Here is a 21,756-nt window from a genome sequence, read left to right as displayed (position 1 = left end):
TTCACATGTTAAACCAACCTTGCATTCTTGGGATAAATCCCACTTGATCATGGTGCACAATCCTTTTGTATGCTCTTGGATTCAATTTCTTGTATTTTCTGGAGGATTTTTACATCTAAAATAATAAGAGATCTCAGTCTGTAGTGTCCTTTTCTTGTGATATCTTTGTCTGATTTTGGTCTCAAGATGATACTGGCCTTGTGGAATGAATTAGAAAGTATTCCTTTTTCCTCTATTTTTGTGCAGTTTATGGAAAATTAGTATTCTTCTTTTTTTTTTTCCCCCCGAGACAGAGTCTCACTCTGTTGCCCAGGCTGGAGTGCAGTGGCATGTTCTTGGCTCACTGTAACCTCAACCTCCAGGGTTCAAGTGATTCTCATACCGTGCCAGGCTAATTTTTGTATTTTTAGTAGAGATGGGGTTTCACCATGTTGGCCAGGCTGGTCTCGAACTCCTGACCACAAGTGATCCACCACACCCAGCTAATTTTTGTATTTATAGTAGAGATGGGGTTTCACCATGTTGACCAGGCTGGTCTCGAACTCCTGGCCTCAAGTAATCCTTCGGCCATGGCCTCCCAAAGTGCTAGGATTATAGGCATGAGCCACCGCACCAGCCCTACTTTCCAATTTTCAGAAATCTATCCTGGTGCCTTTTCTATTTATCATGGTTTTTTTTTTTTTTTTTTTTTTTTTTTAACCATCTTTCCCCTAGATTGATGATATTTTTAACGAAATCAAATTTGGTGAATATGTGGACACTGGAAAGCTAATCGACAAGATCAACTTGCCGGATTTCCTCAAAGTGTACCTTAACCACAAGCCACCTTTTGGTAACACCATGAGTGGCATCCACAAAAGTTTTGAGGTGCTCGGTTATACCAACTCCAAAGGGAAAAAGGCCATTCGAAGAGAGGACTTCCTGAGACTGCTCGTTACTAAAGGTAAGCACATGGATCAGGATGTCTGGTCACATATTGGGGCCATTCCCAGTGTGGAGAACTGAGTTTGGGGAGCCGGCCCCTGTGAGAGCTCCATCTTTCACGAAAGAGGTGATTTGACCGGATTGGAGCCATGAGGGGTCTGGCTGACCCACCTGCATCCCTGGCAAGTACGAGGTAATGGGAGGGACCTGGAGTTAGAAAGCAGAAGAATGTGATTTGTGATGCAGCTACCTGAGCCTCAGCAAGACTTGTCATCCTCACTTGTAAAATGGGAATAAAAATGCCAGCTGATCCATCTCCCTGGGCTGTCATAAGATTTGGGTTGGGGCCGGGCGCAGTGGCTCATGCCTATAATCCCAGAACTTTGGGAGGCCGAGGAGGGCGGATCGCTTGAGGTCAGAAGTTCAAGACCAGTCTGGCCAATGTGGTGAAACCCCGTCTCTACTAAAAATACAAAAATTAGCCGGATATGGTGGCATGTGCCTGTAATTCCAGCTATTTGGGAGGCTGAGGCAGGAGAATTGCTTGAACCCGGGAGGTGGAGGTTGCAGTGAGCCGAGATTGTGCCACTGCAGTTCAGCCTGGGTGACAGAGGGAGACTGTCAAAAAAAAAAAAAAAAAAGAAAAAAAAATTTCGGATTGCATTTGTGAAATGCAACCACACCAAAGTAAACTTTTTAATTTTTACCTACTATGTTTATCATTCTTGTACATGAGGATGTCAAGTAAACTCTCGGGATGACAGTTTCGTCTTAGTCCAAGTGGGTGGTTCTGAGAAGAGGGAATTTGAAATGAAGCAGAGCCTGGTCCCTGCAGTATGCTGCCCTGTTTCTCTATGCCCGCCCCACGTATGTTCCCTGCCTGGAGGACCCTGTTTAACACCATTAGGACACATATGTGACAGTATCATGGAACTCTAGATCATTTTTGTGTCTAAAGAAAAGGGGCTGGGCGCAGTGGCTCACACCTGTAATCCCAGCAGTTTCAGAGGCTGAGGCGGGAAGATCAGTTGAGCCCAGGAGTTCAAGACCAGCCTGGCCCAATGTAGCAAGACTTTATCTCCACCAGAAAAGTTTTTGTTGGTTTTTTTTTTTTTTTGAGACAGAGTCGTGCTTTGTCGCCCAGGCTGAACTGCAGTGGTGCAATCTCAGCTCACTGTGACCTCTACCTCCAGGGTTCAAGCAATTCTCCTGTCTCAACCTCCCGAGTAGCTGGGATTACAGGCATGCACTACCACACCCGGCTAATTTTTGTATTTTTAGTAGCGATGGGGTTTCACCATGTTGGCCAGGTTGGTCTCAAACTCCTGACCTCAAGTGATCCGCCCATCTTGGCCTCTGCAAGTGCTGGGATTACAGGCATCAGCCACCATACCCAGCCTAAACTTTTTTTTTTAATTGAGTAAAAGAAAAAAAAATAGTGGGATAATTCTCTCTAAGACCTCTGAATAATCACACTAAGCCCTGACAATATGCTTAGCCTCAAGAGCTCAACAACCACCTTCTTACTCTTTGACACACAGGTGAACACATGACGGAGGAGGAAATGTTGGATTGCTTTGCTTCGCTGTTTGGCCTGAATCCCGAGGGATGGAAATCCGAGCCTGCAACCTCCTCTGTCAAAGGTACCCTGACTGGCTTTGTCTGGGCATGTAGCTGTGGCTCACTAATTTGTTGTAGACTTAAGTACATTTATTTCTCCTGATTGGTGCAAGCCACTCTCCCTAAGACTGCACATAACAAAGTAAGTCTGTCGGGAATCCCACATGAATAAGTTATGAAAAGAACAGTGAGTGGTGGCTTTTGTCCCTGCACTCTGTCTGTCCTTTTGTTTCTTCTGGGCTTATTTTCCCTTTGTTCCACTGACCTGTCATCTTGCCAGCTTGGGTGGGTGAATATTGGCCACCAGTAGAGGATCCAGTTTGACAGCTGTTTCAGAAGAAGAGGTATGTCAAGAGAGACTTGGGGGCCAGGCACCATGGCTCATGCCTGTTATCCCAGCACTTTGGGAGGCCAAGGCAGGAGAATCGCTTGAGGTCCAGAATTTGAGACTGGCCTGGGCAACATAGCAAGATCCCATGTCTATAAAATATAAAACAGGCTGCGTGTAGTGGCTCACACCTGTAATCCCAACACTTTGGGAGGCTGAGGAGGGTGGATCACTTGAGGTCAGGAATTTGAGACCAGCCTGACGAACATGGTGAAACTCCGTCTCTTCTAAAAATACAAAAATTAGCCAGGTGTGGTGGCACACACTTGTAATCCCAGCTACTTGGGAGGCTGAGGCAGGAGAATCGCTTGAATCCAGGAAGTAGAGGTTGCAGTGAGCCGAGACCACACCACTGCACTCTAGCCTGGGTGACAGGAGCAAAACTCTGTCTCTAAATTAATTAATTAATTAATTAAAGCAAAACAAAACAATTAGCTGGCCATAGTGGTGCGTGCTTTTTGTCCCAGCTACTCAGGAGGCTTAAGTGGGAGGATGACGGGCCCAGGTGTTCACGGCTGCGGTGAGTTAGGATCGTGCCACTGTACTCCAGCCTGGGCAACAGAGTGACAGCCTGTCTCAATTAAAAAAGAGAGAGAGAGAGAGAAAGATTTGGAGAAGGAGAGAGCATCAACTTGGGCAGCACAAGCCTAGCTGCAAGCTGCCAAAACTTTCAAGTTTTTAAAGATCATCCTCATGTCCCTTCCTGCTATAGCCTAAGTATTTTTCACCTTCTTTTCGTGCACTGGACCTGAAGTTAGGGCTGTGACCTTCAGCTCAGGAGGAACCAATCTAAACAGCTCTTCTAGGCTCACTGGTGCAGGAGCAACTCTGCTGACAAGCCCGGGGGTGGTCAGATCCCACCACCATTACCAAGACTGAGGAGGGTACAAAGACCCCTCACCCATTCCCCTTTTCCCTCTCCTCTTACTGTCCATTCCCCATGTCAAATTAAAGTCCCTGAACTCAGATAATTCCAGAATCTAGTAGCTAACAGGTCATTCCCAACCTGCAAGCTCTCCCTACCCCATTCCTTTATGTACTTCGGATCTCAGAATGTACCTTTCCCGATTGTTACATATTTCTGCTGTGTTTAATCAATCATACCATGTGGTTAAGGCTTTCCAGTAAGGTTTGCAGAGATTTGGTTAACAGTGTTCTGTTCTGTAAAGGAGAGATTTTTAAGCAATTTCCACCCAGAGTTTTTCAAGGAATCAAAGCCAAATCACAGCACAAAGCCCCTCTTGTTTTTGTTTAGTAGCATTTCCTTGTGTTTTTGGAAAATCCTTCTGAGTTAGAAACATAATCATTGAGGCCGGGTGCGGTTGCTATAATCCCAGCGCTTTGGGAGTCTGAGGTGGGAGGATCACTTGAAGCCAGCAGTTTGAGACCAGCCTGGGCAACAAAGTGAGACCCCGTCTCTAGGAAAAATTTTTTTTAATGAGCTGGGCATGGTGGCGTGTGCCTGTGGTCCCAGCTACTCGGGAGGCTGAGGTGGGAGGATCGCTTGACCCCAGGAGTTCAAGGCTCCAGTGAGCTATGATCGTGTCACTGCTCTCCAGCCTGGGCAACACAGCAAGGCCCTGTCTCAAACCCTCCCCCCACCCAAAAAAAGAAAGAAACATAATCATCGTGAAGGCATTTGGTGTTCTGTTCTTGTTTTGGCTAGGCTCAGAAATTTGCCTTGAAGAAGAACTTCCAGACGAAATCACTGCAGAAATATTCGCGACTGAAGTTCTTGGCTTAACCATTTCAGAATATTCTGGCCAGGATGGTCAGTGAAGTTACCAGGAATGTTTAAATCACAAAGGACTTTGGGTGTGTGTGCACACACGTGCGTGTGTTTTCCATGAGGCACTGCTTTTTATGCATTTCCCTCCCCCCATCATCTTTAGAACATTTAGACATTAAAGCAAATTTCTGGTGAGCAATGGAATTCACAAAGTTGGACATTCCACTGTTTCTGAAATAGAAAAGTAGGCGGAGGCGAGAAAAACCCTGGCAGCTGGATGTACATGGTGGCTGGATCTCTGGGTCTCTGGCAATGCTGCCTGGCTGGGGTTTGCACGAGATACAGAGGGGGCGTGGTCTTGGGGAGCAGAGAGGTCCTCAGCCAGCAGCAGGCCTTCCTCGAGACACGTATGGTCCAGGGAAATGATGGTCCATGGCCTCATCCCCTTTCCCTGCAGGGCCGCCTGGACCCTCCGCCCAGTGTGGCCCAGTGTGGATCACCTCTGCCTGTTGTAGGGCTGGGGTTGGGGTGCCGGGTGCGCCAGGCTTCTGAGAGTCCCAGATTGTGGCTTCTTATCAGCAAAACACCCAAGTGGTGGTGTGTGGCCGTTACAAAGAGCATCATTGACCATGCTTAACCCTGGTGACAGCTGCCAGGAGAATGAAGAAGCCCCTCTGAGCCCCCCCGAGCCCGTTCACACTGCACCTGGGCCAGAAACCACAGAGCAGCCCCGCCCAGCAGAGGCCGGGGCCTCCCTCGCACCCACACTCACCAGCTCAGTGGCTTGGCTGCCTCACACTACGCTGGGCCGCAAAACATATAGTAGGCAAAAATAGGAGCCGGTTCCCCAGTTCTGGGACGTTTAGGGGACGCTACTAAGTTCATAGCAGTATTTTGGCCTTGAAAATAGCATAGCATTGTAGTGTGAACAGATGAGAGTTAGTCTGACTTTAGAGTTTTGTCATCCATTCTGAGGCCTCATTCAGGCAAAGGTGCCAGATGTCATTCTCCAACACACTCTGTCCAACACACCCCCCAGACCAGCTTCTTCCCCAGAGAAACTAGCATCTGAGATAACATTTCTGATCCACTTAAAGTGCCTTTATCTGAAGGAACATTCTGTGGCAGAGAAACAGAATAACAACCACATCCTTACTCAAGCACGAAGCCCCTCCACTCCATGGGACCCAGCTGGAAATCTGGCACGGTGAGAGTCTCTGGAACGCCCTGAAACATGGAAGGGAACTGGCTACCCCAAACCAGGCTGTGTCACTGTAACCTTGGGGCAGACAGCATGGGCCAAGGTTCTGCCGGCGCCAGCTTGTCAGATCATGTCACCAGGGCTTTGCAACCTAATTTACATTTTGTTCTTTTTAAAAAACATGAAAAGAAAAACAAGCTTTATGAATCAATTTTGCAGCTGCCGAGGGCTTAGGAGATCTAGTATCAAGCCAGTTAAAAAGTTCCTGGGGATATTTGAGGGAACAAGAAACTCTGAAATGACTTGTTCTCTTCAAAAAATAACTCAGAATTGGATGCAGTCTCACACCGACCAGGGGCTTCGTTCATTGAACCTGGCGCCCTCTGATTTGGTTCTGATTTGGTTCTGATTGATGGCATGTATTGGAATTGTCCTGAGCAGAACCGACCTGTGGTTAGTTGGACCCACTATGGCGGGTTCATTAAACTGGGACACTGCCTAGCGCAGGCAGATGCTCTCTTTCTCTGTCCATCCGGCCTCAGCATCTCCTTTGGAGTCAGAGAGCGGGGAGGTGGAGGTCCTGGTTATGGATCGTGGTTATGGTTGTGTTCACTGAGGAGGCCAAGATCACCATGGACAGCAGGATTGGCATGAATGGCATTCCCACCCCACACCCAGCCCAGCCTGACCGGGGGACCCTTCTTACCTGGGGACCTCTTTCTGCAGGTGTTTGTGGGTTTTTTGGTTTTTTGTTTTTGAGATGGAGTCTCACTCTGTCACCCAGGCTGGAGAGCGGTGGTGCGATCTTGGCTCACTGCAACCTCCGCCTCCTGGGCTCAAGTGATTCTTGTGCCTCAACCTCCCGAGTAGTTGGGATTACAGGCATGTGCCACCAGCCACCACACCCGGCTATTTTTTTTCTTTTCCTTTTTTTTTTTTGAGACAGAGTCTCGCTGTGTTGCCCAGGCTGGAGTGCAGTGGTGCAATCTCGGCTCCACTGCAACCTCCACCTCCTGGATTCAAGTGATTCTCCTGCCTCAGCCTCTCGGGATACAGCTGGGATTACAGGCATGCACCACCATGCCCAGCTAATTTTTGTATTTTTAGTAGAGATGGGATTTCACCATGTTGGTCAAGCTGGTCTCAAACTCCTGACCTCAGGTGATCCACCTGCCTCAGCCTCCCAAAGTGCTGGGATTACAGGTGTCAGCCACCACTGTGGCGAAGGTGCTTGCATTTTGTTGTCTCCTGACTTCCTTGACAGAGGCAGGGCACAGTCAAGTGCCCCTTTCAGCTCCAGGAGGGCCTCTTCACCTCCCATCAGGGCAGGCCCAGCCTGGTGGCCGCACAGATGAGAAAAGGGAGGCCCCAGCGGCCCAGTTCCATCAGCAGGAAAGGGGGCGCAGTGCAGAGAACTCAGGCTCCTGGCAGTAGGGGTGGCAAGGCAGCGACAACAGGAAGGGAGAGCAAAGAAGACAGCATCATGGAGCTCGCTCGTGCTTCACACTTAGGGACTAAACGCTGAACACCAAAAACACTGTGATGCCCCTTTGCAGAAAGATTCCTGTGCGTTTCACGTGGGGCCTGTGGCCGGCTGACTCTCACATCGTGGTTTGTGAGTTCTGAATCAGGAACCACCAAGAGCCTCCCCAGTGCCAGCTCTCTGCTCCAGACCCCCGGTCCCACCTGCAGGTGAGGGCCTCGCCCGCACAGCGTCTGCGCTGGGAGCCCATGGACTTGCCACTCTCCTGTTTGGCTTCTGCAACTTTCTAGCCACCTGTGCGCCTTGGGTGTGGCTAAGCTCCTAGACCTCAGTTTCCTCCCGGAGCAACTCCCGCGGTGGTCGTGCGGATGAGAAGAGATGGTGCAAGTAAAGTGTTACTGGCACAGGGTAGAGCTCCAAATATGACAGCAGCTATTATTATCATAGCAGAAACTGTGCCTGAGAATCAGGAAGACATTTGGTGCGAATTAACCTCTCCCAAACCCAGAGTTGGAGCAAGAGTTAGTGTTTGCTCAAATAAGGGTCTCTCCTAGTTCTGACGATGAGCTCTCAACAAGTATTTGTGGAATGATGGAAAGAATGAACTTGAAGCCTCCGTGCTCTTTTCTTTCTTTCTTTCTTTTTTTTTGTCGCTCTGTCACCCAGGCTGCAGTGCAGTGGCATGATCGTGGCTCATTGCAACATCCGCCTCCCAAGTTCAAGTGATTCTCCTGCCTCAGCCCCTCCCAAGTGGCTGGGATTACAGGCCTGCACCATCACACCTGGCTAATTTTTGTATTTTTAGTAGAGATGGGGTTTCACCATGTTGGCCAGGCTGGTCTCCAACTCCTGACCTCAGGTGATCCACCCACCTTGGCCTCCCAAAGTGTTGAGATTACAGGCATGAGTCACTGTGCCCAGCAGCTCCGTGCTCTTTTCATAGCTGACTTAGCTTTGGAATGAAGACCAATGGCAGGTCCTCACAGGGCCCTCATCAGGGTGGGCAAACCTCCCCTGTCAAAGGCCAGGGAGTAAATATTGAGGCTCTTGGGGCCAAAGGGCCTTGGTAGTGACTTCCCAATCCTGCCACTGTAGTGCAAAAGCCCCGAGGGTCAACATGGAAAAGAATGCCTGTGGCTGCCTCCCAGCCCCGCTTTCCCTAAGGACATTGACATTTGGATTTCATGATAATTTCCACATATCACGGAATATTATTCGTCTTTTGTTTTTCTTTCAGCCATTTAAAAATGTGAAACCCATTCTTAGCTCGGAGACCTGCACACACAGGCGCCAGCCTCGATTTGTCCCGCAGGGCGTAGCTCACCACCCCCAACTCTGCCTCGTAGGCCAAGGGCACTCATTCCAACAGATTTCCACAGATACTACAAATCTGGACCAAACACCCGACCAGCACGCCTCAGAAAAATGTCAAGGTCATGACAGACAAGGAAAGAGGGAGAAACTCTCACAGACCAGAAGAGACGGAATCATGACAACTAAATGCAATGTGGACACCTGGATCCGTTCCTGAAACAGAAAGGACATCAGTGGAAAAACTGGTGAAATCCAACTAAAGTCTATGGTTTAGTTGCCGGTGTTGCACTAATATTAATTTCTGAGTTTTGGGCAGGGTGCAGTGGCTCCCACCTGTAATCCCAGCACTTTGGGCAGCCAAGCTGGGAGGATAACTTGAGCCCAGGAGTTCAAAACCTGCCTGGACAACATAGGGAGAACCCCCATGTCTACAAAACATTTTTTAAAAATTAGGTGGGCATGGTGGAGCATGCCTGTGGTCTCAGCTACTCAGGAGGCTGAGGCCGGAGGATCGCTTGAGCCTGGAAGCTTAAGGCTGTAGTGAGCCGTGATCGCGCCGCTGCACTCCAGCCTGGATAACAGAGTGAGATCCTATCTCAAAACAAAATTTCTGAGTTTTGCTCAGTGTATCACGGTTGTGTGAGATGTTCACATTAGGGAAACTGGGTGAGGGGTCTAGGGAACATGGCACTATCTTGGCAAGCCTAAAATCATTTCAACATAAAGTTTTTTAAAAATGAAATCTGTACTACCTTTCTGACTCAGTCACCCCTGAATTATTTCCACTATCTGCCCTGTGCCTTTCAATTATTGAGCAAACGCTCCTACCGGCACCATAGCACCTGGGTGCCCTCACTCACTGCCTGGCCTGTGCAGACCCAGCCTTCTGCTGTGCTTCGAGGTGATGCAAACAAAAAGGTCTTTTTTTAAACATCTGTGTCCTCAAGCTGTGGCTGCCTGAGACACTGGTGTTTTCGGCTTGAGCGTGTTCTTTCGGGATTTGGCCAGCAGTTCCCCTGCGGGTAGCTATTTCCAAATTGACTGTAATAAATAGATGCCAGGCGCTGGGAGTTGACGGCAGTTGCCACCCTGCTCATATGTCATGTAACAGCCCTCTGCTAGCTTAGCTGGAAGGAATATTAAAAAAAAAAAAAAAAAAAAGAAAAGAAAAGCCGGTTGATGCAACACTGTTCAGCGGCAGTGCGATGCTGACTGGTGGGACAGTGAGGTCTCGGCGCCCCGAAGCTTGTGTTCTCCAGAGTGCACTGATGCCAAGGTGGACTCGCGTTTGTCAGTGCCCAGGCAAGAGGCATCAGCTCCAGGAAGGTCGTCCAGCGCTGGCGTTCCCGCCCTCCCTGGGAGTGTGAAATCGCAAGTGGTGCCATGAGGCAAGGGTGGGGCATCAGTACCGAAGCTGCCCCTACTCAAAAGCGCTCGGACCATGGCCGGGTGCAGCGGCTCACACCTGTAATCCCAGCACTTTGGGAGGCCATGGCGGGCGGATCACCAGGTCAGGAGATCAACACCATCCTAGCTAACATGGTGAAACCCCGTCTCTACTAAAAAAAAAATACAAAATATTAGCGGGGTGTAGTGGCGGGCACCTGTAGTCCCAGCTACTCGGGAGGCTGAGGCAGGAGAATGGCATCAACCTGGGAGGCGGAGCTTGCAGTGAGCCGAGATCACGCCACTGCACTCCAGCCTGGGCGACAGAGCGAGACTCCGTCTCAAAAAAACAAAACAAACAAACAAAAAACCAAAAGGGCTCGGACCATCATCTGAGGCCCCCTCCCCATGTCCTCTTGTTGTTTTGATTGGAAGTCATAAAACACATCAGTGTAAACATAGAATTTATTTTTGCATATCTTTTTAAAGCTGCGTATCTTTAAAGCTGGTGAAGTTTTTTGAGGGGGAGCAAGTTTCATGACCACAGCCAGGGCAGGCTCCGGTGAGCACTTCATGCCACCTGGATGTGCTGCAGACTGCACCACCCCCAGCCCACCAGCCAGACTGACTGCCCTGGAGAAGGGACAGTGGGTAGTCCCCTGGGCCTGGACCACAACTGTCCCTGCACCCGCGAGGGGATGGGGGAGTGGGGCATATGCCTCCTAGATGCGCGGGTGGCCGCCGTCCCCCTCCCCTGGAAGCATCTCATTTCTTCCTTTATAATCTGAGCGAGATGGGGCTGGAAGAAGTGGCTGTAATCCCAGCTCTTTAGGATGCCAAAGTGGGCAGATTACCTGAAGTCAGAAGTTTGAGACCAGCCTGGCCAACATGGCAAAATCCCATCTCTACTAAAAATATAAAAATTAGCTGGGTGTGGTGGCGGGCGCCTGTAATCCCAGCTACTTGGGAGGCTGAGGCAGGTTAATTGCTTGAACCTGGGAAGCAAAGGTTGCAGTGAGCCAAGATGGCACCACTGCACTCCAGCCTGGGTGACAGAGCCAGTCTTCATCTTAAAATAGAAAAAAAACCTGTGAGAGATGGACTTCATTTATTTACCCACTCATGAATTCAACAAATGCTGACTGTGTGCTGGGCACTGTGTGAGGGCTGCCTATCTGGGGTGAACAAGAGAGTGGCTGTTGTTTTTAGGGGGCTCATGTGAAACAAACACATTAACGTAAACTTGCAAACGGAGGTCAGAGCCACGAGGGGAAAGCCTGGCCCCTGTGAGAGGGATTCCCTAGAGAGGAGAATGTTCCAGAGGGGGCCAAGTGAGCCAAAGCTGGGAGCTGCGGAAGAGCCAGATGCATTCAGTGAACCAAAGGCTTGTATCGTCAACCCTGGGGAATACTGCAAGCTCCAGACAAGGCATCTAGAATGACCGCCAGTGTTCCTTTACCATTGCCATTGTGTGGTTCTTCCTCGTGAGTCTTAGTAGGAATGTTTCATTTGGAAAGTGGGTAAGTGGCCAGGTGCAGTGGCTCACACCTGTAATCCCAGCACTTTGGGAGGCTGAGGTGGGAGGATTGCTTGAAGTCAGGAGTTCGAGACCAGCCTGGGCAACACAGCAAGACCCCCGACTCTATTAAATTTAAAAAGAAAAAAATAAAGGAAGTGGGTAGGAAGAATGGAGGCTGGCCAAGTGTTCCAAGTGGAAGACCTGGCCACTTCTCATTTCTTCATATCCCAGGGCCCTGATGTGGGATAGGCGGCCACTCAGAGGGTCCTAGGAAAGACCAGCCCCAAAGTCAGCATGTTCCTGCCCGAGACACCAGCCACAGATTGAATGGCTCACAGTGGGTTTCAGCCCCACAGACTTTAAGTCCTTGAGTTGGCACTTTTTCATGCTTTTGAGTTTTCCAGGGATTTCAAGTTTTTAAAAATGAAATCAGCTGGGCACCATTGCTCATGCCTGTAATCCCAACACTTTAGGAGGCCAAGGCAGGAGGATCGTTTGGGCCTAGGAGTTCAAGACCAGCCTAGGCAACATGGTGAAATCCCGTTTTTATAAAAAATACAAAATTGAGGCTGGGCACGGTGGCTCACACCTGTAATCCCAGCACTTTGGGAGGTCGAGGTGGGCGGATCACCTGAGGTCAGGAGTTCGAGACCAGCCTAGGCAACATGGTGAAATCCTGTCTTTACTAAAAATCCAAAAATGAGCTGGACGTAGTGGCATGCACCTGTAATCCCAGCTACTCAAGTGGCTGAGGCAGGAGAATCGCTTGAACTTGGGAGGTGGAGGTTGCAGTAAGCCAAGATTGTGCCACTGCACTCCAGCCTGGGTGACAGAGCAAGATTCCATCTCAAAAAAAATAAATACAAAATTTAGCTGGGCATGGTGGCACGAGGCTGTGGTCCTAGCTACTCAGGAGGCTGAGATGGGAGGATCTCTTGAGCCTGGAGAAGTTGAGGTGCAGTGAGCTGTTTTGCACCACTGCACTTCAGCCTGGGCAGCAGAGTGAGACCCTGTCTCAAAGAAGGAGAAGGAGAGAGGGACAGTTTCAATTTGGTGTCAATCATGATCTTTGGTTTGCAGTAATAGAAATTGACTCCGCTTAGCTTAAGTGGAAAAGGACCTGATTTCAAAGCTACCAGGCAACTCACAGAATCAATAGAGATACTGGAGAAGCAAGCCCTGGAGATGAATGGGAACAAAAGGATGCCAGGACACCCCAGTGGTGCTGCCACCCCTGAGCACTTGATCCTCCAATCCTGTTAAGCTTTCCAATGGCCACGTCTGCTGTGAGTCATTTCTCCATTGTCCCTACCTTCCTCAAACCTCAAAGTCAAAATCAATCCCACAATGAGATCCCGCTTGACCTCCACTAGGATAGCTAAAAATTTTAAAAGACAATAATAAGTGTTGACGAGGATGTGGAGCAGTTGCCACATTACCGGTGGAAGTCTAAAAGGGTGCCGTTGCTTTGGAAAGCAGCTTGGCAGTTCCTCAAAATGTTAAATATAGAATTACCATATGACCCAGCAATTCCCTTCCTAGGTATGTAGCCAAGATAAGGGAAAATATACATCCACACATAAAGACCATTATGTATATTAGTGTTCATAGCAACATTAATCATAGTAGCCAAAAGGTAAGGTAAGACCAGGCACAATTGTTCATACCACAGATCACAGATCCCAGCACTTTGGGAGGCCAAGGTGGGAGAATTGCTTGAATCCAGTAGTTCGAAACTTCAAGACCAGCCTGGGCAAGTGAGACCTCATCTCTTAAAAAAACAAACAAAAAAAAAAACAAGGCCGAACATGGTGGCTCACACCCGTAATCCCAGCACTTTGGGAAGCAGAGGCAGGTGGAGCACCTGAGGTCAGGAGTTTGAGACCAGCCCAGCCAACATGGTGAAACCCCATCTCTACTAAAAATGCAAAAATTAGCTGGGCATGGTGGCTTGAGCATGTCATCCCAGATATTGGAAGGCTGAGGCATGAGAATGGCTTGAACTTGGTAGGCAGAGATTTCAGTGAGTTGAGATCACGCCATGGCACTCCAGCCTGGGTGACAGAGCGAGACTCCGTCTCAAAAAAAAAAAAAAAAGGAAAGAAAAACAAAAAGTAGAAACAACCCAATAACCATCAATGAAAGAATGGAAAAATCAATTGTGGTATATCTATACAATGCAATATTATTTAGCTATAAGAAGAAATGATGTATTAATACATGCTACAAGATAGATGATCTTTGAAAACATGCTAAGGGAAAGAAGCCAGACCTAAAAGGCCACATATTGTATGACTCAATTTATGTGAAACCATAGAGACCAGTGGTTGCCAGGGGCTGTGGGGAGGGGAGACGGAGAGTGACTGTTGAATGGGTACAGGGTTTCTTTTATGGATGATGAAATGTTCTAAAATTGATTGTGGTGACAGTTGCACAACTCTGTGAATATGCTAAAAACCACTGAATTATATACTTTAAGGGGTGAATTTTATGCTGCATGAATTATATCTTAATAAAACCATTATTTTTAAAAAATCAACTGACTAGACCATCCACCATCCATGCCTAAGGTTGGAACCCATGCCCAAGACTTAACTGGGCCCCCAGTTAAGAGAGAGACAGACCCCCTTTAGCTCCTGTAGCGGGGTGGGGAGGGGCTGCCTCCACCCACAAAGGCTCACCCGGAACTGGGAGGGTGTTCAGATGCTGAACAGGCGGAATCACTCCACGTGTGGAGATTACAGGGGAAGAAATCTGGGCAGCCTTCTAGATCCCTGGCCTAAGAATGTACCAAGCCTGTGTGTAGAAGGATTCCAACTGTTAACTCCAAGTCACTGTGTCATCCAGACTTTCTGCATTTAGAAAATGCTAATAATTTGGGACCTCACTGAGCTCCACCAGCTGCATGCTGCTAGATGCTTATCAGCTCTGGGTGGGAAAGAGGGGAGGGGCCTGACATACAGCACTTGCCAATTTCCATAGTGTAAATATTCCCATTACAGCTGATTTCAAACTATCAGCATTATGACATGTGTGGAGTCCAGAAGCCCAGGTTCCCCAATCGGGAGAACTGAGTTCTGGCCACAACTCTGCTAAGTGGCTGGGCAGCTATTGAATTGTAGCTTTCTTTTCTGTAGAAGGAGGGAGGCGGCCTTGATGGTCTTTTTTGTGCTTTGCTTCATAGCCTTTCTGTTCCTGTGTCAGAGGAAAGGAGTATATTTCATTCTGTGGTTGGAGCTTTCTCCTTAAAGCTTTGCCTCTTTGCTAGGCCTGGCTAATGACCTGCTCCCTAAACACCAGAGCACCTCTGTTTATGAAACCACAGGCTGCTGCTGCCACTGCAAGTTGCTAGGCTGCAGAGACTCACTGAGGCTGGGCCTGCACACGCCTCACAATTACACATCTCTGTTCCAGAGATGGAAACCTCCTCCACCCAGTAGTGGTGAACCAGCCTCCAACCCAGAGAACAGCAGCAGGAGTGGATGGAGACTTGAATTTAGAAAGCCAGGAAAGGGGAATAGTTTGACTTTAGTCCCTAGCAAGGATTATTACATAGTAATGATGTTTAATCATTATGATGATTATAATGATGACGTGAGCAATCGTACAAGTCCTTTAACAAATTTAGTCGTGTGTCACTTAACGACGAGGATATGTCCTAAGAAATGCATTGTTGGGGCCGGGTGCGGTGGCTCACACCTGTAATCCCAGCACTTTGGGAGGCCGAGGCGGCTGGATCATGAGGTCAGGAGATTGAGACCATCCTGGCTAACACGGTGAAACCCTGTCTCTACTAAAAATATAAAAAATTAGCTGGGCGTGGTGGCGGGCACCTGTAGTCCCAGCTACTCGGGAGGCTGAGGCAGGAGAATGGCGTGAACCCGGGAGGAGGAGCTTGCAGTGAGCCGAGATGCACCACTGCACTCCCACCTGGGCGACAGAGTGAGACTCCATCTCAAAAAAAAAAAAAAGAAATGTATTGTTGGGGCAATTTTTTTCATTTTTTTTAAGAGACAGAGTCTCATTCTGTCACTCAGGCTGGAGTGCAGTAGCACAATCACAGCTCACTGCTGCCTTGAACTCCTGGGCTCAAGCGATCCTTCCACCTCAGCTGGCCGAGTAACTGGGATTACAGGGGTGCACCACCACACCTGGCTGATTTTTTTTTTTTTTTCATTTTTTTGTAAAGACTAAGTCTGGCTATGTTGCCCAGACTGGGCTTGAACTCCTGGCCTCAAGTGGTCCTCCTACTTTGGCCTCCAAAGTGCTGGGAGTACAGGTGTGAGCCATGATGCCCAGCCCAGGCAATTTTATCAGTGTGCAAACAGCATGGAGTGTGATTACACAAACCCAGATGGTGTCACCGCCTGTATACCTAGGCTAGATGGTAGAGCCTACTGCTCCTACGCTACAAACCTGTGCAGCCTGGGAATCCTGTACTGTACTGCACTGAATTCTGTAGGCAATTGTAACACAGCAGTAAGGGTCTGTGTAGCTAAACATTTCTAAGCATAGAAAAGGTAGAGTAAAACTACAGTGTAAAACATAGAAAATGGTCCCTCTGCAAAGACACTTCCCGTGAATGGATCTTGCAGGCTAGAAGTTTCTCTGGGTGAGTCAGTGAGTGGTGAGGGAATGTGAAGGCCCAGGACATTACTATCCACTACAATAGGCTTTACAAACATGGTACAGGTACGCTGCATTAGATTTATTTTAAAAATAGAGTTAGAGCCAGGCGTGGTGGCTCATGCCTGTAATCCCAGCACTTTGGGAGGCTGAGGCGGGTGGATCACCTGAGGTCAGGAGTTCCAGACCAGCCTGACCAACATGGTGAAACCCCGTCACTACTAAAAATACAAAAATTAGCCAGGTGTGGTGGCAGGCGCCTGTAATCCCAGCTACTTGGGAGGCCGAGGCAGGAGAATCGCTTGAACCAGAGAGGCGAAGGTTGCAATGAGCCTAGATCATGCCATTGCACTCCAGCCTGGGCAACAAGAGTGAAACTGCATCTCAAAAAATAAAAAAAATAAAAATAAAAAAAAAAGTTAGTCTGGGCATGGTGGCTCACACATGTAATCCCAGCACTTTGGGAGGCTGAGGCAGGAAGATCCTTTGAGCTCAAGAGTTTGAGACCAGCCTGGGCAACAAAGCGAGACTCCCGTCTCTACAATAAAAAAAAAAAAAGCGTGATGGCACACACCTGTAGTCCCAGCCTCCTCAGGAGGCTGAGGATGGCTTGAACCCAGAAGGTCAAAGCTGCAGTGAGCCATGATCCTGCTACTGCACTCCAGCCTGGGCAATAGAGTGAGACCCTACCTCAAAAAAATAAATAAATAAAAAATAGCTGGGCATGGTCGCACACACCTGTGGTCCCAGCTACTCAGGAGGCTGAGGTAGGAGGCTTACTTGAGCCTGGGAGGTGGAGGCTGCAGTGAGCCTTGATCCTGCCACTGCACTCCAGCCTGGGCAGAGTGAGACCCTGTCTCTAAATAAATAAAGTAATTGCGGGAGCAAGACCCTGTCTCAATTAATGAATGAATTAATTAAAGTAATTGCACTATGATGTGAGGATGGATCCAATGTCGTCAGTTCCGTTGTATTTTCTGGGACCACTGTCGTATATGCAGTGGCTGACTGGAACATTGTTATGTGGCACGCTTCCGTCCTTTCTGATGTAGCACTTACTGCGTAGCGACACTGTTGTAAGTGCTTGACAGATAGTGTGCATGATTTTCTTTTTTTGTTTGTTTGTTTGTTTGAGACGGAGTCTCACTCTGTTGCTCAGGCTGGAGTGCAGCGGCCGGATCTCCGCTCACTGCAAACTCCGCCTCCTGGGTTCACACCAGTCTCCTGCCTCAGCCTCCTGAGTAGCTGGGACCACAGGCGCCCGCCACCAGGCCCGGCTAATTTTTCGTATTTTTAGTAGAGATGGGGTTTCACCGTGTTAGCCAGGATGGTCTCGATCTCCTGACCTCATGATCTGCCCGCCTTGGGCTTCCAAAGTGCTAGGATTACAGGCGTGAGCCACCGCGCCCGGCCTGGTGTGTGTAATTTTCGTAAGAACCCTATGAGATGGGTGTAGTTATTTTCATCCCCATTTTACAGACGAGACACAGAGAGGTTAAGACATTTGACACAGTCATAACTAACTCACTCACTTCTGTGACCCTGGAATCTCTCTTTTACTCTTTTTTTTTTTTTTTCTTTTCTTTGAGACAGAGTCTTGCTCTGTCGCCCAGGCTGGAGTGCAGTGGTCCGATCTCTGCTCACTGCAACCTCCATCTCCCGGGTTCAAGCGATTCTCCTGCTTCAGCCTCCTGAGTAGCTGGGATTACAGGCAGGCGCCACCACGCCTGGGTAATTTTTGTATTTTTAGTAGAGACAGGGTTTTGCTATGTTGGCCGGTCTGGTGTTGAACTTCTCACCTCAGGTGATCTGCCCACCCACCTCAGCCTCCCAAAGTGCTAGGATTACAAACGTGAGCCACTGCATCTGGCCTTTTATTCTTTTAATATACCTAGAATAATAGTAAACATGTGTAGAGAGCTTGACTTCCAGTTTCTGGTAAACAATTAGACTAACTCTCGAAGTAACTAAAAATGCTAGGAAAAGTATTTGAAAATATGCTAAAAGCCACTATGTGCTGACTATAAGAAAGAAGACAGTGAGAAATTAGGCCAAAATTGAAGGAAAAAACACTGAAAGCTAATCTGGAAAGGAAGCCACTTTAACTTGTGCCAGCACTAGCATATTTGAACTTGACCATGAATGGTTTTATGGGGCAAAAGGCCAGAAAATTAGGCCGGGCATGGTGGCTCACGCCTGTAATCGCAGCACTTTGGAAGGCCAAGGTGGGCGGATCATGAGGTCAGGAGATTGAGACCATCCTGCCTAACATGGTGAAACCCTGTCTCTACTAAAAATACAAAAAAAAAAAAATTAGCCAGGCGTGGTTGCGGACACCTGTAGTCCCAGCTACTCGGGAGGCTGAGGCAGGAGAATGGTGTAAACCCGGGAGGCAGAACTTGCAGTGAGCCAAGATTACGCCACCGCACTCCAACCTGGCAGTGACAGAGCAAGACTTTGTCTCAAAAAAAAAAAAAAAAAAAAAAAGGCCAGAAAATTAAAGACTTAAAAGTCCACGACTCACACTAAGTGGGAGTCCTTTCCCATGATAATTTGGGCCTTGTCGGACTCCATCAATGGTATGCTGGTAAATGTTCAACCACGAGCTCTGGCTGGGGCTGGGGAAGGAGGGTCCTGATGTATAGATCATTTGCCAGTTTCCGTGGTGTAAATACTCCCACCACAGCTGATTCCAAACTCTCAGCATGAGGTCACTGAACACAGCGCTGGGAAGCAGAGGCCTGTAAACCACCTGCAGCACAACCCTGACTCCACCCTCAGACTACAAGGAGTCAACCAGTCTGGCACAGTTGTGTGGCCAGTATTCACATCACCTGAGTGGTCAGGGACTCACAAACCCTGAACTTGGATTAAGGTCATCCCGGACTAGCGGTGACCTGAGGAGCCTGGCAGAAGCCAATATAAATTATCTCCAGGGGAAGGCCTCAAATTATCCCTATGAATAAATTTTAAACTAGTGTCCAGCATGGTCAAAGAGAACCAGGCATATAACAAGGAACTGTGACACCATGAGCAAGACCTAGCAGAAACAGACTCTCGGAGATGTCAAATATTAGAATCCTCAGACACAGGCTGTAAAACTACTGTGCTTTGTTGAAAGAAAGAAGTGTAAAAATACCTGCAGGAGACAGGAAACTACTAAAAGTGACAGATTTACAAAGGGCATTTGAAGAAAGCTTTATGGTTTTATCGGGGATCAAAATCACAAATACCTTCAGGAGCCAGAGAGGTAACACAAATGAGTAAAGTGGCTATGAGTGCACTGGTGACCCAGAGAATTCTGTCTGAAAAATACAGGGTCCTTCAGCTCTAGCCGATGGGTGCCATGGGACACTGAGGGTCCAGTTTGCAGGTCTGCTGGTTCTAGAGAAGCTGGGTATTTTTTTTTCCTTCCTTCCTTCCTTCCCTCCCTCCCTCCCTCCCTCCTTCCTTCTCCCTCCCTTCCTTCTTCTTTCCCTCCCTCCCTCTCCTCCTCCCTCTTTCCTTTTTCTTCTTTCGTTCTTTTCTTTCTTCTCTCTTTCTTTTCTTTCTTTCCTTTCTTTTCTTTTCTCTCTCTCTCTCTCTCTCCTTCATGCAGTGGCATGATCTTGGCTCACTGCAGCCTCTATGTTCTGGGCTCAAGCCATCTTCCCACCTCAGCCTCCTGAGCAGCTGGGGCTGCAGATGCGCACAACCACACCTGGCTATTTTTTGAATTTTTTGTAGGGATGGGGTTTCACCATGTTGCCCAGGCTGGTCTCCAACTCCTGGCCTCTAGCAATCCACCACCTCGGCCTCCCAAAGTGCTGGGATCACAGGTGTGAGTCACCGCGCCCAGCCTAGATTTCTTTTTATTATGATCAAATACACATAAAATTGACCATTGTAACCATTTAAAAGTGTACAGTTCAGTGTCATTAAGTACATTCACACTGTTCTGCAACCATCACCACTATCTCATCCCAGAACCTTCCTATCACTCCAAAAGGAAACCCCACATCCGTTAGCAGTCACTCCTGTTCTCCCCTCCCCCTTGCCCCTGGTAACCACCAATCTGATGTCTGTCTTTATGGATTCGCCTAGTTTTAGATATCTCCCACAAATGGGCTTTATCCTTTTGTGACCGGCTTCTTTCACTTAGCATGTTTCAAGGTTCACCCCATGTTGTAGCATGTATTCGTTCCCTTTCATGGCTGAATAATATCCCGTTGTGTGGATAGACACATTTATCCGTTCCTCAGTCACTATCTGAATTCTGACATAATATTTTCCTATTTTAAATTTTAAGGTACATCTTTTTAAAGTTTCCTGTGGCCCAAAGCACCTATCTATTGATCCCACATATATCTCTGTGAGATCTGTTTTATGACGTGCTGTTGCATATTTTCCCAGAAAATTCTCGGAATGATTCTCTGAAGTATCTGTTCTTTTATTTTCTTTTCTCTTTTCTTTTCTTTTTTTCTTTTCTTTCTTTCTCTCTCTCTTGTCTCTTTCTTTATTTCTCTTTCTTTTTATTTATTTATTTATTTCAGTCTTGCCCTGTCGCCCAGGCTGGAGTGCAATGGCATGATCTTGGCTCACTGCAACCTCTGCCTCCCAGGTTCAAGCGATTTTCCTTCCTCAGCCTCCCGAGTAGCTGAGATTACAGGCCCGCACCAGCACGCCCAGCTAATTTTTGCATTTTTAGTAGAGACAGGGTTTATTCATGTTGGCCGGGCTGGTCTCGAACTCCTGACCTCGTGATCTGCCCCTCCAAAGTACCGGGATTACAGGCATGAACCACTGCATCGGCCTTTTTTTTTTTTTTTTTTTTTTTTTTGAGACAGGGTCTCACTCTCTCTCAGGCTGGAGTGCAGTGGCTCCATCTCCGCTCACTGCAACCTCCGTCTCCCAGGTTCAAGCGAATCTCCTGCCTCAGCCTCCTGAGTAGCTGGGATTACAGGTGCCCACCACTGTGCCCGGCTAATTTTTGTATTTTTAGTAGACACGGGGTTTCACCCACCATGTTGGCCAGGCTGGTATCGAACTCCTAACCTCAAGTGATCCGCCCGCCTCGGCCTCCCAAAGCGCTGGGATTACAGGCATGAGCCACCGCACCCGGCTGGTATTTGTTCTTTTCTTCATTTTTCACGTCAGGAGTTTGCGTTTCAGAATAGTAAAAAGAAATGCCTAGGAAAAGGCCTGCGGTCTCTCCATTTCCTCAGTAGCGTTTTCGCCAAAGACCAAACCCTCAGGGGAAACGTCTAGAATGAGTGACAGCTTAAGGCTCAACCTTGAACTTTCCCGGGACTCAGTTTCCCCAGCTGTGAAATGGCTGCTGTTGGGCTCTCATCTCCAGGCCCGGGGCGCTGACATTTGGGCCACTCTCGGTCTCCCACTTCATTCTGGGAGCGCATTAGCTCTGGTCCAGCCGGTTCCACAGCTGAACACCAAGAAGCGGCACCCAGGTTACCCTGATTATCGCCGATTCCTCCCCAGGGCTCTGTTCGGAGGCCTCAAAAGCCCTCCTTGTAGATGGGACCAGCCCCTAGTACCCTCTAGGGCCATTTGGGCAGTAGCAGCGCCT

The 21,756-nt window shown here is 48.4% G+C and overlaps 1 protein-coding gene across 5 annotated transcripts in view; it reads left to right on the top strand.

Annotated features, from left to right (window-relative positions):
- CFAP251 (cilia and flagella associated protein 251) overlaps window positions 1-8,992 on the top strand; it is a 90,745-nt gene extending 81,753 nt beyond the window's left edge. For 2 of the 5 annotated variants that reach the window (XM_033220322.1, XM_033220321.1), the window contains exons 20-22: window positions 715-943; window positions 2,466-2,567; window positions 7,419-7,977. In XM_033220322.1, the coding sequence (XP_033076213.1) occupies window positions 715-943; window positions 2,466-2,567; window positions 7,419-7,558 (471 nt within the window). In that variant the 3' untranslated portion in view covers window positions 7,559-7,977. Of the gene's footprint in view, window positions 1-714; window positions 944-2,465; window positions 2,568-4,598; window positions 4,870-7,418; window positions 7,978-8,582 lie in introns of those variants that run through there. The other 3 variants (XM_033220324.1, XM_033220323.1, XM_033220325.1) reach the window with 2 other exon arrangements.
- Window positions 8,993-21,756: the final 12,764 nt, after the last annotated feature.

The sequence above is a fragment of the Trachypithecus francoisi genome, unplaced genomic scaffold (assembly GCF_009764315.1).
Source record: "Trachypithecus francoisi isolate TF-2019V2 unplaced genomic scaffold, Tfra_2.0 Lachesis_group11, whole genome shotgun sequence".
NCBI lineage: Eukaryota > Metazoa > Chordata > Mammalia > Primates > Cercopithecidae > Trachypithecus > Trachypithecus francoisi.
This window is presented reverse-complemented; position numbering and strand designations above follow the sequence as displayed.